General features: G+C 41.4%; 1 protein-coding gene across 11 annotated transcripts in view; it reads right to left on the reverse strand.

Annotated features, from left to right (window-relative positions):
* GULP1 (GULP PTB domain containing engulfment adaptor 1) overlaps nucleotides 1-16,771 on the reverse strand; it is a 1,494,945-nt gene that overhangs the window by 61,670 nt on the left and 1,416,504 nt on the right. For all 11 annotated transcript variants that reach the window (XM_073558194.1, XM_073558195.1, XM_073558203.1 and 8 more), the window contains one exon: nucleotides 15,122-15,216. In XM_073558194.1, coding sequence (XP_073414295.1) covers nucleotides 15,122-15,216 — 95 coding nt within the window. The remainder of the gene's footprint in view (nucleotides 1-15,121; nucleotides 15,217-16,771) is intronic.

The raw sequence follows: 16,771 nt of genomic DNA on the forward strand, positions 1-16,771 counted from the left end.
GTCCGTGGATCCTGATTGGCTGAAAAAGAGCGCAAAAAAACTTTTGAAACGCGACTTTGGCGCTTAAGTTGCCGCCCTCGTGGCCGACCTCATCCTAGGGTCGGGTTTTGTTTTATGAAACCCGACTTTGCCAAAAGTCGGCGACTTTTGAAATTTTTCGACCCGTTTCGCTCAACTCTAGTCTGTGCACATGTCAGTGTGCTTCCACGGACTGTGTGGACGGAATGGTACATCTGATGTCAGAGAGGGGTTAAAATTATTAGACTGCAGTAATCATTAAAGGTTCCATTTTGTGTTGACTTTGGAGTAACCACTTGCTGTATTAATCGCAGTGAAATATTTATATGGACTATTTTTGCATTCTTTATGTTTCTCGACTAAAAAATATTGGAAACAATTACACAATTAAAGTCCAAGATAAAAAAAAGAAAAACTTTTTTGAGAATCTGATGAAAACAATTAAAGATGTTACACCTTCTCAATCATGTTCATCCATAAGCAGAAACAAATTACACACATCCAACACAGACAAAATATACATTTCTGTATATGCATATGCAATGCCCAGCATAAATCAGTACACCTCCCTTGAAAAGTAAGATTTTAATCAATGTCTCACTGAATAGAAAAACAATTTCTAAACTTGAAACAAGACTTAGTTTTAAAGAATAAATTTTTAACCCATAGCATGAAAGTAATCTTAACCCCTTTACCCCCAAGGGTGGTTTGCACATTAATGACCAGGCCAATTTTTACAATTCTGACCACTGTCCCTTTATGAGGTAGTAACTCTGGAATGCTTCCATGGATCCCAGTGAATCTGACATTGTTTTCTGATAACTTATGGTTCATGTTAGTGGTAAAATTTCTTTGATATGTCTTGCATTTATTTGTGAAAAAAAAACGAAATTTGGCAAAAATTTTGAAAATTTTGCAATTTTTCAACTTTGAATTTTTATGCCCTTAAATCACAGAGATATTGCACATACAATACCTAACAAGTAATATTTCCCACATGTCTACTTTTACATCAGCACAATTTTGGAGCCAAAATTTTTTTGGGTTATGAACTTATAAGGGTTAAAAGTTAACCAGCGATTTCTCATTTTTACAACATCATTTTTTGGGGGGACCACATCACATTTGAAGTCACTTTAACGGGTCTATATGATTGAAAATACCCAAAAGTTACACCATTCTAAAAACTGCACCCCTCAAGGTGCTCAAAACCACATTCAAGAAGTTTATTAACCCTTCAGGTGCTTCACAGGAATATTTTGAATGTTTAAAAACAATGAACATTTAACTTTTTTCACAAAAAATTATTTCAGGTCCAATTTTTATTTTCCCAAGGATAACAGGAGAAATTGGACCCAAAAAGTTATTGGGCAATTTGTCCTTAGTATGCTGATATGCTATATGTGGGGGGGACCAGTGTTTGGGTGTATGGCAGAGCTCGGAAGGGAAAGCGCGCCATTTGACTTTTTCAACACAAAATTGGCTGGAATTGAGATCGGACGCCAAGTCGCGTTTGGAGAGCCCCTGATGTGCCTAAACAGTTGAAACTTCCCACAAGTGATGACATTTTGGAAACTAAACCCCCCAAGGAACTTATCTAGATATGTGGTGAGGAGGGATGAGTGAGTAGTGAAGTATTCAGACTTGCTATACTCGTACCGAGTATACTGTAATACTCGGGTATTTGGTACAATTAGCGAGTCCAATGATAGTCAATAGAAAATGCGAGTAATTGTCTGCTGGACCCTACAAAGCAGTCTGGGGACTAAGGAAAAGGCTAAAAAAATGTGTAAATGTTAAAAAAAGTATGCTGTAAACAAATGTATATAACAGGGGGCACCTGGTCAGGGGCTGCACCTGTGGTTTTACACCACTGCTTCACTAGAATGTACAAACACTATTTGAAGTCCTGTGTTTTTTTGCCAGAAGAGCGGGACTCATACGCCACTTGCGCAGTGCCAGTGATATATCAGAAATGCCGTAAGAGTGAGTGATGATGGAGGTGATCTTCTGACAGCTACAGTGTGTTAGTGGTGTAAGGAGAGCGATCCGCCCTAGGGGCTGTGTGATGGTTAAAGCAGGAAGAAGCCACTCATCGTAATCATCACAAGGGATTCACAATTATAAAGCTTGGACTACTGTCCTTGTTGTTCCACTGCCACTGCCCAATGTGTAGGCATAGACATAGTGTATTCAAAACAGCCCTAGGAGCTGTATCATGGTTGATGAAGAAAGCAAGGCAGGTCTGAAGGGCCAAACAATTATGGTGAAGCTAGGACTACTAGCATAGAGGTTGCAGTGCCCAGTGTCCAGGTATAGCCATAGTGTGTCCAAAAATTTGCCCAAGGGGCTGTATCATAGTTGATGAAGGAAGCAAGACAGGTCTGAAGAGCCAAAAAATTATGATGAAGCTAGGACTACTAGCATAGAGGTTGCAGTGCCCAGTGTCCAGTCATAGCCATAGTGTCTCCAAAAATTAGCCCAAGGGGCATGATAAAATGGTTGATGAAGGAAAAAGGGTCTCACTCTCATCACAAGTGCGTCCAATGGGAAATATTAATTAACGTAACATTGTTTTTAGCTTATTGACTATGAGGTACATGTGGCAGTAGCAGGTTTTGAAAACATGTGTAAGAAGAAGAAAAGGGGCTTGTATGGGAAGGGATGGACGTAATCACCAATTTTAAAAAAAAAACAATGTTTTGGGTGACTTTAGGTTGGGATACTGCCATCAGGAGGGCTTAAATACTGTTGCGAAATCCAGTCCTTGATAAATTTTATCAGAGTCAGCCTGTCTGCATTCTCTGTAGTCAACCGTGTGTGTGTGTATCTGTGATGATTGCCCCAGCGGCACTGAAAACATGCTCTGACATCACACTAGCAGCAGGGCAGGCCAGCACCTCCAAGGCATAGAAGGAGAGGTCGGGCCAACTATGCAGCTTGGATACCCAGTAATTAAATGGTACAGAAGCATCAGGAAGGATGCAGGTATGGTCACTTAGACAGTCATTGACCATCTTGTTCAACTTCTCCCTCCTTGACATTGCTACTGTTCCAGCTAGTCCTTGGTGATGAACAGGTTTATTGAAGATGGCCCAGTTTGTGGACATTTTACCACCACCTCTTTTGGACCTGTTTGGCGTCTCTCTCCCCATTAATGCATGCTGTTGCACAGAGCTGGTATCTCTGCTAGCAGTGGTGTCTGAGGGTGCTGTTGCCATCAAATGATCGACAACGGCCTTCTTGAAGAATTCCATTGTGAAAACCCCTTGGTGACTGCAACAGTAGTGAAGGAAATTTGCCCTTGTACCATGGGTCTAGAAAGGTGGCCAACCAGTATAGGTTGCTATTTAAAATATGGATTACGCGAGCGTCTTGGCACAGACAGTCAGATATGAAGTGTGCTGTGTGTGCCAAGCTGCAAAGAGGCAAATCTTCTGTGACCCAAGAAGGAGGAACAATACCCATCCTCTCCTCACACTGACGCTCCTCCTCCACCTCCTCCTCTCCAGCCCACCCATGCTGGACAGACATGAAGCTGGGGTTGGGATTCCCCTCTGTAGCATGAGGCGTCCCCTCGGTACCACAGAAAAAGAAGTCCTCTCCCTCCTCATTTTCATCATCATCTTCATCCCCCAATGTTACCTGATGATATTGGCTGGGCTGGGTAGGATCACCCATTGTGAAATCTTGCTCTATACCCAGCTGCTGGGCAAAGATTCCATATTTTGATTCTGCAGCAATTTTTTTCAGCAGACATAGCATAGGGATGGTTATGCTGATAATAGCCTGATCACCTCTCACAAGCTTGGTGCAGTAATCAAAGTTATCAAGCACCTCACAAATATCAGTGATCCACACCCACTCGACAGTTGTTATGTGTCTTGGCTGAGTCTCAGTGTGATGGGCATGTTTAAACTGGTATTCAGCAAGTGCCCTCTGCTGCTCACTTACCCTTGCCAACATATGATGTTGAGTTCCACCGTGTTTGCAGGTCGCACATGAGTCTGTGGTTTGGCAAATTAAATTGCTTTGAAGTGCTGCAAGACCTGCAACAGCGGTTGAGGAAAGGCGGCAAGTCAGGGCATGTTTTTAGAAATTTCTGCACCACTAGGTTCAGCACATGAGCCATGCATGGCACGTGCACCAGCTTCCCGAGCTTTAAAGCCGCCACCAGGTTTCGCCCATTGTTGCAGACAACCAGACCAGGTTGGAGTTGCAGTGGGGAGAGCCACTGATCAGTCTGTTGTTTTAGTCCTTGCCACAGCTCTGCTGCAGTGTGCGGTGTTTCACCTAAGCAGATCAGCTTCAGCAGAGCGCTTTGCCGATGCGCTGCTGCACAGCTCCCAACTTGGGCGTGATGTGGAGGGTAATTCAGCATAGGATAACGAGGCGGAGGAGGATAAAGAGGGGAGACTGGACATATATGATGAGGCGGAAACCCTGATTGAGGTTGGGCCCGCTATTCGTGGCGTGGGTAGGATGTGTTGATGGTCCAGTTTGAGACTTTGTCACACCCTCCACCAGGTTGAGCCAGTATCATCCCTGGCCTCAAGTACTTGTCCACGTGTCTGTTGTAAAGATGGACTTTCCCGGTTATGGCATTGGTGAGAGCATGCTTTAGATTGTTTAAGACGTGCTTGGGTAACGCGGGGATGGCACACCGGGAAAAATAGTGCCAGCTGGGAACCGAGTATCTTGGGGCAGCCACAGCCAAAAGATCACAGAAAGACTGTGTCCCCACAAGCCTAAATGGCAACATCTCCATGGCTAGCAACTTGGCAATGTGTGTATTCAGTTTTTGTGCTTGTGGGTGCGTGGCTTGGTATTTACGCCTCCTTTCATACATCTGGGGCACGGACAATTGGACGCTTTCCTGGGACAAACAAGTGGATGAGCTTGTTGTGGCCTGTGTCTGTGCAACTGCAGCTTGTGAGCAAGAGTTATGATGATCACCTGCTTCCTGCCCAGCAGATTGGAAAGGAGGTATCACAGGTGACATGGCAGTGGTTTGACTCGAAGACGCAGACAATGATTTGGTACCCTGTAGTTCAGCCCATCGACTAGGGTCCTTGGCTGCCATGTGTTTCCGCATACTGGTGGTGATTTGGTTGCCTTTGCCCTGGCCTCTGCTCAGCTTCCTATGACAGATGCTACAGATGACAACATTTGGTTCAGAAGGACTGTCAGAAAAAATTTTCCAGACAGTGGCTGAACGCACCCTTGCCTTGACTTGGGGCACAGAGGAATTGCTCTTCGCAATAGTTGACACACTTCGCACTGTGCTCAAACCAGTAGCCCTTGGTGCCTTGGTTGGTGCTATGTATCCACCTTCTTCCTCTGTGCTGCTGTGCTGGCTATGCGTGCCACTGCCAATGTGTCAGGTCAGATCTGTGGTCTCATCATCGACCACCTCATCATCCATGTCATCCTCCTTCCACGTTGACATTGTTGATATTGGCGACTGGCCAGATGGCAACTGTGTGACATCACCATCAGCCTCCACCTCTTCACCCGGTATATCACGTGGATAAAAGCGGCTTTCTTCTGGCCGTGTGGTTTCAAATATTTGGCCATCATCAACAGACGATACCCCTTCACGTTCCTCTTCAATGTCGCGTGGTGAGAGGCCAGAGGTAACAAAAGGAAATGGATCAAACAGATCCTCGGAGTGACTAAGGTTGGGGTCAAATGTTTCCTGTGACTTCTGACCGGGTGATAAACTAGGAACAGGGTGAAAAGGCGCACTGTTTGATTTTTTCAATGCAGAATTGTCTGGAATTGAGATCAGACGCCATGTCATGTTTGGAGAGCCCCTGATGTGCCTAAACAGTGGAAACCCCCTAATTCTAATTCCATCCCTAATTCCAACACACCCATAGCCCTAACCCTAGCCCCAAACCTAACCATAACCCTAATTGGAAAATGGAAATAAATACATTTTTTTAAATTTTATTATTTTTCCCTAGCAACGGGGGGTTTGATTTACTATTTATAGCAGGTTTGTATGCTTTGCAGCTGTCACATGCTAAAAGATGCTTTTTATTGTAAAAAATAGTTTTTGCATCACCACATTTTGAGAGCCATAATTTTTCCATATTTTGGCCCACAGAGTCATGTCAGGTCTTGCTTTTGCGGGACGAGTTGACGTTTTCATTGGTGTCATTTTCGGGCACATGACATATTTTGATCGCTTTTTATTACGATTTTTAAGAGGCAGAATGAACAAAAACCAGCAATTCATGAATTTCTTTTGGAGGGGGGCATTTATACCATTCCACGTGTGGTAAAATTGATAAAGCGGTTTTATTCTTTGGGTCAGTACGATGACAGCGATACCTCATTTATATCATCTTTTCATGTTTTGATGCTTTTATACAATAAAAACAATTTTATATAAAAAATTATTTTTGCATCGCTTTATTCTGTGAGCTATAACTTTTTTATTGTTTTGCTGATGAGGCTGTGTGGCGGCTCATTTTTTGTGGGACAAGATGACATTTTCATGTTTATTTATATCCATCTTTTTGATCGCGTGTTATTCCACTTTTTGTTCGGCAGTATGATAATAAAGCATTGTTTCTTTGCCTTGTTTTTTTAATTTTTTTTTAAGGGGTTCACTAAGGGGGTTAACTAGTGGGATAATTTTATAGGGGGGGTCATCATGGACGTGGCAATACTAATTATGTGTACTTTTATTGTTTAGTTTTTTTATTTACACAAAAAATGAATTTACTGGGAAATATTTTTTTTCTTTATTTAGGAATTTTTAAAATTATTTTTACATATGATAATTGTTTTTATACTTTTTTACTTTGTCCCACGGTGGGACATCACTATATAGTGTCAGATCGCTGATCTGACACTTTGCAGAGCACTGTGTCAGATCAGTGATCTGACAGGCAGTGCATGAGGCTTCTCAGTGCCTGCTCTCATCAGGCAGTGACAAGCCACCTCCCTGCAGGACCCCACAGTCATCTTGGATCCAGGGGCCTGAAGGGAGGAGGCCCTCAGAACAAAGTGATCACATCGTATTGTTCTGAGGGTCTCAGGGAAGCATGCAGGGAACCCCCTCCCTGCGCGATGCTTCTCTATGCCATCATTACACTGCGATCATGTTTGATCGCAGTGTGCCGGGGGTTAAAGTGCCGGGAGTGGTCCCTGACCAATCCTGGCACATAGTGCCGGGTGTCAGCTGTGATAATTAGCTAACACCCGGCCGTGATCAGCTGCGCTCTCCCTGTTAATGCAGCTGATCGCGACGACGTACTATCCCACCCACGGTCACATGGGCCAGGGTCACTTGGAGAGGATAGTACGTCATATGTCAGAAAGGGATTAATAATACAAGTTTCATTACAAAATCTTCAGTTTTACTCAAATTAATGGTTTCAAAATCAACATCAAAACTACTACATCTGGTACTTTGTGTGACTTCCATGATCTTTAAGGTCAGCACCAAGCCCTCTAGGCATGACATGAGCAAGTTGGAGATATATTGCAAGCTCTTTCTTTTTCCATTCTTGAAGAGCAACCTCTTTGAAAGCTTGGATGCACAGAATACACACTTGGCCACTAAATCACTTTCACTCTGTTTCAAAGATGCAACAGATGTGTGTTTTGGATCATTGTCATGTTGGAAAAGTTCACATCTATCAGGAGCACGGAGTGATGGTAGCATTTTCTCATTCAATACAGAGCAGTTCATCTGTGAATTCACAATACCATCAATGTAATGTAGCTCTCCATCACCAGCAACACTCATGCAGTCCCACATTACTCTGCCAACCTCATGTTTCACTCTAGGCACAATATGCATTCAGTTTGAGTAAAACTGAAGATTTTGTAAATAAAGTTAAAGTATATTATTAACTTTACTTTCATGTTATGAATTGAAACAGTCTTGTCAACATTTTTTAAATTATTGTTATGTTCCGTGATATTGATTAACCCCTTTCCTACAATGGACATAATATTCCGTCCATGTGACCCTGGACCTAATTCCCATGGACGGAATATTACGTCATAGCGATCAGCGGCGCCCACGTGGTGAGCGCCGCTGATCGCGGCCGAGTGTCACCTGATTATCACGGCTGACACCCGGCACAATGTGTCAGGGGCGGTCATGGACCGCCCCTGACACGTTAACCCCTTGCACACCGCGATCAAACACGATCGCGGTGTACCGGGGGTTAAAGGGAAGCATCGGCAGGGAGGGGGCTCCCTTCGTGCTTCCCTGAGCCCCCCCACAGCAGCGCAATGTGCAGTGCTGCAGAGGGGGGCTCCATCCCCGCAGGTCCCCGGATCCAAGATGGCGACGGGGACCTTCGGGGGCCTGCAGGGAGCTGGCCTCCTCAGTGCCTGCAAAGCGCAGGCACGAGGAAGCCTTGTGCAGTGCCTGTGACAGATCGCTGATCTGTCACAGTGATCTGTGATGTGACAGATCAGCGATCTGTCACATGACAGTTATGTCCCCCCTGGGACAATGTAATAAAGTTAAAAAACAAAGTTTTAAAAATAATGTTAAAAAAAATCGCTAAATAAGTTTAAAAAAAAAAATATTCCCAAATAAATTAATTAATTGGAAATAAAAAAAAACAATAAAAGTACACATATTTTGTGTCTCCGCATCCGTAACGACCTGCCCTATAAAACTGTCCCATTAGTTAACCCCTTTAGTGAACCCCTTAAAAAATAAAAATAAAAAACAAAGCAAAAATAATGATTTATTATCATACCGCCGAACAAAAAATGCAATAACATGCGATCAAAAAGACGTATATAAATATCCATGGTATCGCTGAAAACGTCATCTTGTCCCGCAAAAAACGGACCACCATACAGCATCATCAGCAAAAAAATTTAAAAAGTTATAGCTCACAGAATAAAGCAATGCAAAAATAATTTTTTATACAAAATTGTTTTCATTGCATAAAAGCGCCAAAACATAAAAAAGACCTAAATGAGGTATCGCTGTAACCGTACTGACCCGAAGATTAAAAGCGCTTTATCAATTTTACCGCAGGTGGAAAGGTGTAAATGCACCCCCCAAAAGAAATTCATGAAACGCTGTTTTTTGTTCATTCTGCGTCCCAAAAATCGGAATAAAAAGCGATCAAAAGTTGTCACGTGCCCGAAAATGATATTAATAAAAACGTCAACTCGTCACACAAAAAATAAGACCTCACATGACTCAGTGGGTCAAAATATGGAAAAATTATAGCTTTCAATATGTGGTGATGCAAAAACTATTTTTACAATAAAAAGCGTCTTTTAGCGTGTGACAGCTGCCAAACATAAAAACCCATCATAAATAGTAAATCAAAACCCCCGTTATCACCCCCTTAGTTAGGGAAAAATAATAAAATTAAAAGAAAATATATTTATTTCCATTTTCCCATTAGGGTTAGGGTTAGGGCTATGGTTAGGGTTAGGGCTAGGGTTAGGGCTAGAGTTAGGGCTGAGATTAGGGTTAGGGGTGTGTTGGGGTTAGGGTTGGAGTTATAATTGGGGGGTTTCCTCTGTTTGGGCACATCAGGTGCTCTCCAAATGCAACATGGCATCTGATCTCAATTCCAGCCAATTCTGCATTGAAAAAGTCAAATGGTGCTCCTTCCCTTCCAAGCTCTGCCATGCGCCCAAACAGTGGTTTACCCCCACATATGGGGTATCAACCTACTCAGGACAAATTGAAAAACAACTTTTGGGGTCCAATTTCTCCTGTTACCCTTAGGAAAATAAAAAATTGGGGGCAAAAAATGATTTTTGTGGAAAAAAATGATTTTTTTTATTTTCACGCCTGGGCGTTATAAACTTCTGTGAAGCACTTGGGGGTTCAAAGTGCTCACCACACATTTAGATAAGTTCCGTGGGGGAACTCAGCGTACTCAGGACAAATTGGACAACAACTTTTGGGGTCCAATTTCTCCTGTTACCCTTGGGAAAATAAAAAAATGGGGACTAAAAGATCATGTTTGTTGAAAAAATACCATTTTTTTATTTTCACACCCGGTCGTTATAAACTTCTGTGAAGCACTGGGGGGTTCAAAGTGCTCACCACACATCTAGATAAGTTCCTTAGGGGGTCTAGTTTCTAAAATGGGCTCATTTGTGGGGAGTTTTCACTATTTAGGTACATTAGGGGCTCTCCAAAGGCAACATGACACCCGCAGACCATTCCATCAAAGTCTGCATTCCAAAATGTCACTACTTCCCTTCCGAGCCCCCGAGGTGTGCACATACAGTAGTTTTCTCCCACATATGGAGTATTAGCATACTCAGAACAAATTGGACAACAACTTTTGCGGTCCAATTTCTCCTGGTACCCTTGGGAAAATAAAAAAATTGGTGACTAAAGATCATGTTTGTGGAAAAAATACGATTTTTTTATTTTCACGCCTGGGCGTTATAAACTTCTGTGAAGCACTTGGGGGTTCAAAGTGCTCACCACACATTTAGATAAGTTCCGTGGGGGGTCTAATTTCCAAAATGGGGTCACTTGTGGGGAGTTTCAATAGTTTAGGTACATCAGGGGCTCTCCAAACGCACATGACACCCGCAAACCATTCCATCAAAGTCTGCATTCCAAAACGTCACTACTTCCCTCCTGGGCCCTGACGTGTGCCAATACAGTAGTTTTCTCCCACATATGAGGTATCAGCGTACTCAGGACAAATTGGACAACAACTTTTGGGGTCCAATTTCTCCTGATACCCTTGGAAAAATAAAAAAATTGGTGACTAAATGATCATGTTTGTTGAAAAAAATACCATTTTTTTATTTTCACACCCGGTCATTATAAACTTCTGTGAAGCACTGGGGGGTTCAAAGTGCTTACCACACATCTAGATAAGTTCCTTAGGGGGTCTAGTTTCCAAAATGGGGTCATTTGTGGTGAGTTTCCACTGTTTAGGTACATTAGGGGCTCTCCAAAGGCAACATGACACCCGCAGACCATTCCATCAAAGTCTGCATTCCAAAACGCCACTATTTCCCTTCCGAGCCCCGACGTGTGCACATACAGTAGTTTTCTCCCACGTATGGGGTATTAGCGTACTCAGGACAAATTGGACAACAACTTTTGCTGTCCAATTTCTCCTGGTACCCTTGGGAAAATAAAAAAATTGGTGACTAAAAGATCATGTTTGTGGAAAAAATACGATTTTTTTATTTTCACGCCTGGGCATTATAAACTTCTGTGAAGCACTTGGGGGTTCAAAGTGCTCACCACACATTTAGATAAGTTCCGTGGGGGGTCTAGTTTCCAAAATGGGGTCACTTGTGGGGAGTTTCAATAGTTTAGGTACATCAGGGGCTCTCCAAACGCACATGACACCCGCAAACCATTCCATCAAAGTCTGCATTCCAAAACGTCACTACTTCCCTCCTGGGCCCTGACGTGTGCCAATACAGTAGTTTTCTCCCACATATGAGGTATCAGCGTACTCAGGACAAATTGGACAACAACTTTGGGGTCCAATTTCTCCTGATACCCTTGGGAAAATAAAAAAATTGGTGACTAAAAGATCATGTTTGTGGAAAAAATACGATTTTTTTATTTTCACGCCCGGGCGTTATAAACTTCTGTGAAGCCCTTGGGGGTTCAAAGTTCTCACCACACATCTAGATAAGTTCCTTGGGGGGTTTAGTTTCCAAAATCATGTCATTTGTGGGGGGTTTCCACTGTTTTGGCACATCAGGGGTTTTCCAATCGCGACATGGTGTCCGATCTCAATTCCAGCCAAAAAAGTCAAATGGCACTGCTTCCCTTCTGAGCTCTGCCATGCGCCCAAATAGTCGTTTACACCCACATATGGGGTACCAGCATACTCAGGACAAATTGTACAATAACTTTTAGGGTCCTGTTACCCTTGGGAAAATAAAAATTGGGGGTGAAAATATCATTTTTGTGGAAAAAATATGAATTTTTAATTGTACCGCTGTACGTTATAAACTTCTGTGAAGATCTTGTGGGTTCAAAGTTCTCACTACACATCTAGATAAGTTCTTTGGGGGGCTAGTTTCCAAAATGGGGTCACTTGTGGGGGGTTTCCACTGTTTAGGTACATCAGGGGCTCTCCAAACGTGACATGGCGTCCGATCTGAATTTCAGCCAATTTTGCATTGAAAAAGTCAAACGCCGCTCCTTCCCTTCTGAGCTCTGCCATGCGCTGAAACAGTGGTTCCCCCCACATATCAAGTAACAGCGTACTCAGGACAAACTGCACAATATCTTTTGCAGTCCAATTTCTCCTGTTACCCTTGGTAAAATAAAAAAAATTGAACCTGAAGTATTTTTTTTGTGAAAAAAAGTTAGATGTTCATTTTTTTTAAATATTAAAAAAAATTCCTGTGACGCACCTAAAGGGTTAATAAACTTCTTGAATGTGGTTTTGAGCACCTTAAGGGGTGCAGTTTTTAGAATGGTGTCACTTTTGGGTATTTTCTATCATATAGACCCCTCAAAGTGGCTTCAAATGTGATGTGGTCCATAAAAATAAAATGGTATTGCAAAAATGAGAAATCGCTGGTCAACTTTTAACCCTTATAACTTCCTAACAAAAAAAATTTTTGGTTCCAAAATTGTGCTGATGTAAAGTAAACATGTGTGAAATGTTATTTATTAAGTTTTTTGTGTGCCTTATCTCTGTGATTTAATGGCATAAAATTCAAAGTTTGAAAATTGGGAAATTTTAAACATTTTTGCCAAATTTCCATTTTTTTCACAAATAAATGCAAGTTATTTGAATGAAATTTTACCACTATCATGAAGTACAATATATCATGAGAAAACAATGTTAGAATCACCGGGATCCATGAAAGCGTTTCAGAGTTATTACCTCATAAAGGGACAGTGGTCAGAATTGTAAAAATTGGCCCGGGAGTTAACGTGCAAACCACCCTTGGTAGTGAGGGGTTAAACTCTTACTCTTCAAAGGGGTAGTACTCATTTATGCAGAGCACTGTAATATATTTGCATCTGCAATGATAATAGTCAGACTACTAACCATCTCTGCCGCTAAAATCCAATGAAGCATTAAGGGAAATCAGAAAGACAAAATCAAGGAAGGCTTTAAAAATAACAAAAGCAAAGTCATAATGAGTAAATGCTAATCAATGGCACGTACTTTTCTTTTTTTTGTGATAAGTACCACTGTACACTCAGGGTATGGTGGAAGATGAAACCGGCAGGGTATCAAAGGGATAATATTATGTGTGTAATATATAATATATAAAGCAACACACAAAATAGAATAATCAGAAAAAAGGCCTTTATTAAAATATAAAACAACAATAGATGTAGACTTAGAACGAATAAAAAGGCATCCCAAATGTATACATGGTATTATAATTATATAATAAGCTTTATAATAGAGCTTTTCTAATAACCATGCCAAGCTGGCTCAATAATGAACAGGTAAAAAAATGCATATAATGGCCCCAAAAAATAATAAATAAATATAGTGCAATGTGTGGCAAAAGATGATGTTGGCGAAGGCCAACAAAAAATAAAGTGCACAGATAATATGGACAATGAATGCCAATACGTGATGAAGTGAAACGCCACACAATGGAAAAGGGGGGGGGGGGAACCAAGAAATGAACAATTACCTGGTGAGCCAGTTTCGGAGTTGATCTCCAGGTCGGGGCGTGTTACCAGACACCATTCACTTGCTCACCAGGTAATTGTTCATTTCTTGGTTCCCCCCCCTTTTTCCATTGTGTGGCGTTTCACTTCATCACGTATTGGCATTCATTGTCCATATTATCTGTGCACTTTATTTTTTGTTGGCCTTCGCCAACATCATCTTTTGCCACACATTGCACTATATTTATTTATTATTTACTTTTTGGGGCCATTATATGCATTTTTTACCTGTTCATTATTGAGCCAGTTTGGCATGGTTATTAGAAACGCTCTATTATAAAGCTTATTATATAACTATAATACCATGTATACATTTGGGATGCCTTTTTATTCGTTCTAAGTGTACATCTAATGTTGTTTTATATTTTAATAAAGGCCATTTTTCTGATTATTCTATTTTATGTGTTGCTTTATATATTATATATTACACACATAATATTATCCCTTTGATACCCTGCCGGTTTCATCTTCCACCATACCCTGAGTGTACAGTGGTCCTTTCACCGGATGGTCTGCCATCCATTTTTTCAGATGGGTTGTTTTGATATTTAGTTTTCATTATATATTCTATTAATAATTATTTATTTTAGAATACTATCCTCACTGTTTTAATTTTTGTGATAAGTGTAGTTTGGCCTAGATGAGAGCAAAGGTTTGTAGAAAATTGCTTTTCTTAATGATGTACTATAACAGAATCTGGAAACCATCACAATTTGTATTTTATTTGGAAACACTTGACATTTAGAGCAGACATTCGAAGACTGTTGGTCCCAATCATACCCAGGCACAGTCTCTACTGTATAGAACTTTTCAATAGCAATGCAGCTTCATTTCATAATTTTCAACACTTTAATTCTAGTAAAATTAACACTGCTTACTTGTATTAATTTTATTACACAAGATTCTAACGCTATATAATGTTTTATGCGCAAGTTTCATTGACTACATGAAGTCATTGGAAACAAGTGCAGTACCATGAATCAAACTAGTTTAGTTCTTAAAGTCTCATCCATGAAAATGCAATTATCAAAAACTAGGCCAAGAGAGTTAAATGGGCTGTCCAGTATTAAACTCTTTGTGACTGTAGACATGTCAGTCCTTACATCATTTAGAGCACAGTGTATTGAGCGAGGTCAGAAATGGTCTGGGTTTGAATGTGGTTGGGAGTATGCATATCGCAAATTCCCACCATTTCCGCTGTCGGCATGGGAGTATCCTCACAGTGTCTAGTTTGTGTAATGTTAGGATTCACAAGTCTGCAGTCACAAGAAATGACTGCAGACTTATAGTTTAATACCGGACAATCCCTTTGATCTGCACCAATATTTACAGAGTGTTCATATAAACTAAATCTTTGTTTTATATCCCCCAAAGCCGTTTGCATATTAAGCTTCACGTAGTTTCACACCAAACAATCTGATATATAACCCTAAAATAGGCAACCTAATGACTTACCTGCATCTCATCCAGTTTAGACTGTATGTCTGGTGTATAGTCACCCACAGCACAGCAAAATGGATCAAATGGTTCAGCACCAAACAAATCTTTTTCTGCAAGACATAATACATCTAAGTCAATACTGTCATATCACCTACTGCTTGTAGTTCTAAAAAAGTTTTAAATGAGTAAAATGAGGACTAATTAATAATTACATCACTTTTGGACCAAGCAATATAATATTATGAAGTCATGGGCACAAAGATGAATGTAATCTGGAGGAGGATCCAAGTGATATGCGGGAGTGCTTGTATAGTACACTTTTCAACATGCTGAATAAACCAATACCAAATAATGTCACAGTCAGTACACAAAAAAATACTATATAAACTATATACAGTATATTATATATTTTCATGATAATATATTTTAGTATATTACTGCTTAATTAACAGTCATTGTTGTAGAGAAATATTGTAAAATCCATAAGGACACCTCTGGAAGTGGGACGTATCACCCTCACATTGAACATATGGGATTATTTATAACTGAGGAAGTGAGAAAGAGCTGACACTTCAACTGTCATTAAAGTAGGACCTCCAGCAGGAACATGTAATTACAAAAAGGGATCTCATGAGAGTCAGTCAACAAATCTAGGATTCACATACTTAGAGGCTGAGAAGTACAGAGGCTTCCTCTGTTCAATGGAATTATCCAGTTTCTCTGGAGCCAGTGGAAAAGCAAACAAAAAAAGGAGCGCCAGCCAAAGTGCACGATAGGTCCACAAGGGGAGTTAAAAAGCTAGTATTGAAGCTCCACTTACTTCATAGGGGGAAGGAAGATTCCTACCCCCTCCCCTTCCTTCTAGGTCAGCCTCTCCTACTTGCACACTGAAAAATGCAGTGGAAGTTAAACTATATATGGTAGTGATTGCCAATTCAGCAAGAGACTTGCAGAATTATTTTAATAGATAAAAAGTATTTTTACTACTGTGAAGAGCATGGGAGATATAATTTCATGTCAATCATTTGTGTTCTATGTGTGTGGGATTATAAAACCCTTTTCAGTGTGCAGATAGCCCAGCAGGAGGGACAAAGCTTCAAAGTCTGTGAATGACAAATCTCACACCTTGACCAGCTCAGAGCAAGACAGATGCATGATTGTAATATAGATTCCTGCTAAAGCTGCAGAAACCTTCTAGACCATTATGGAGATACTTGTGGTGCCCCCAGGAGTATGGTTGCCACACTGGCTTTGCCTTCCTCCAGGGGAGGGTAATGCCAGGCTTGGAGCAGTGATGGGTCTCTCCAGCAGTTAACCTAATGCATGCAACACAGTTCCACTCCGGGCCACCAGGGGGAACTCTGAACCAGGATTAAGGACCAGAGTGCTCTCTGAGGGTCAGGAGGAAGGAGTAGGCAGATAGTCTGCGGAGGGTGAAGTGTGCAGACGGGAGGTGCAAAGCTGAGAGGTTGAGCTGCAGAATGCAAGCTCCCTCAGCCAGCTTGAGAGCGCACAGAACTGGAACCTGGTCTCCACAGTGGCACGGATACTGATGGTCCTACCACAGATACCAGAGGAGTAGGAGGCTGTAAATGCCCTGCTCTCAGCAAAGACTTGGGACACAACAGCATTTGAATAGAGAGCCAGGACTGAAGAGAGGAGTCC

The sequence above is a fragment of the Dendrobates tinctorius genome, unplaced genomic scaffold (genome assembly GCF_039654945.1).
Source record: "Dendrobates tinctorius isolate UK_male_01 unplaced genomic scaffold, ASM3965494v1 ptg000254l, whole genome shotgun sequence".
NCBI classification, from domain to species: domain Eukaryota; kingdom Metazoa; phylum Chordata; class Amphibia; order Anura; family Dendrobatidae; genus Dendrobates; species Dendrobates tinctorius.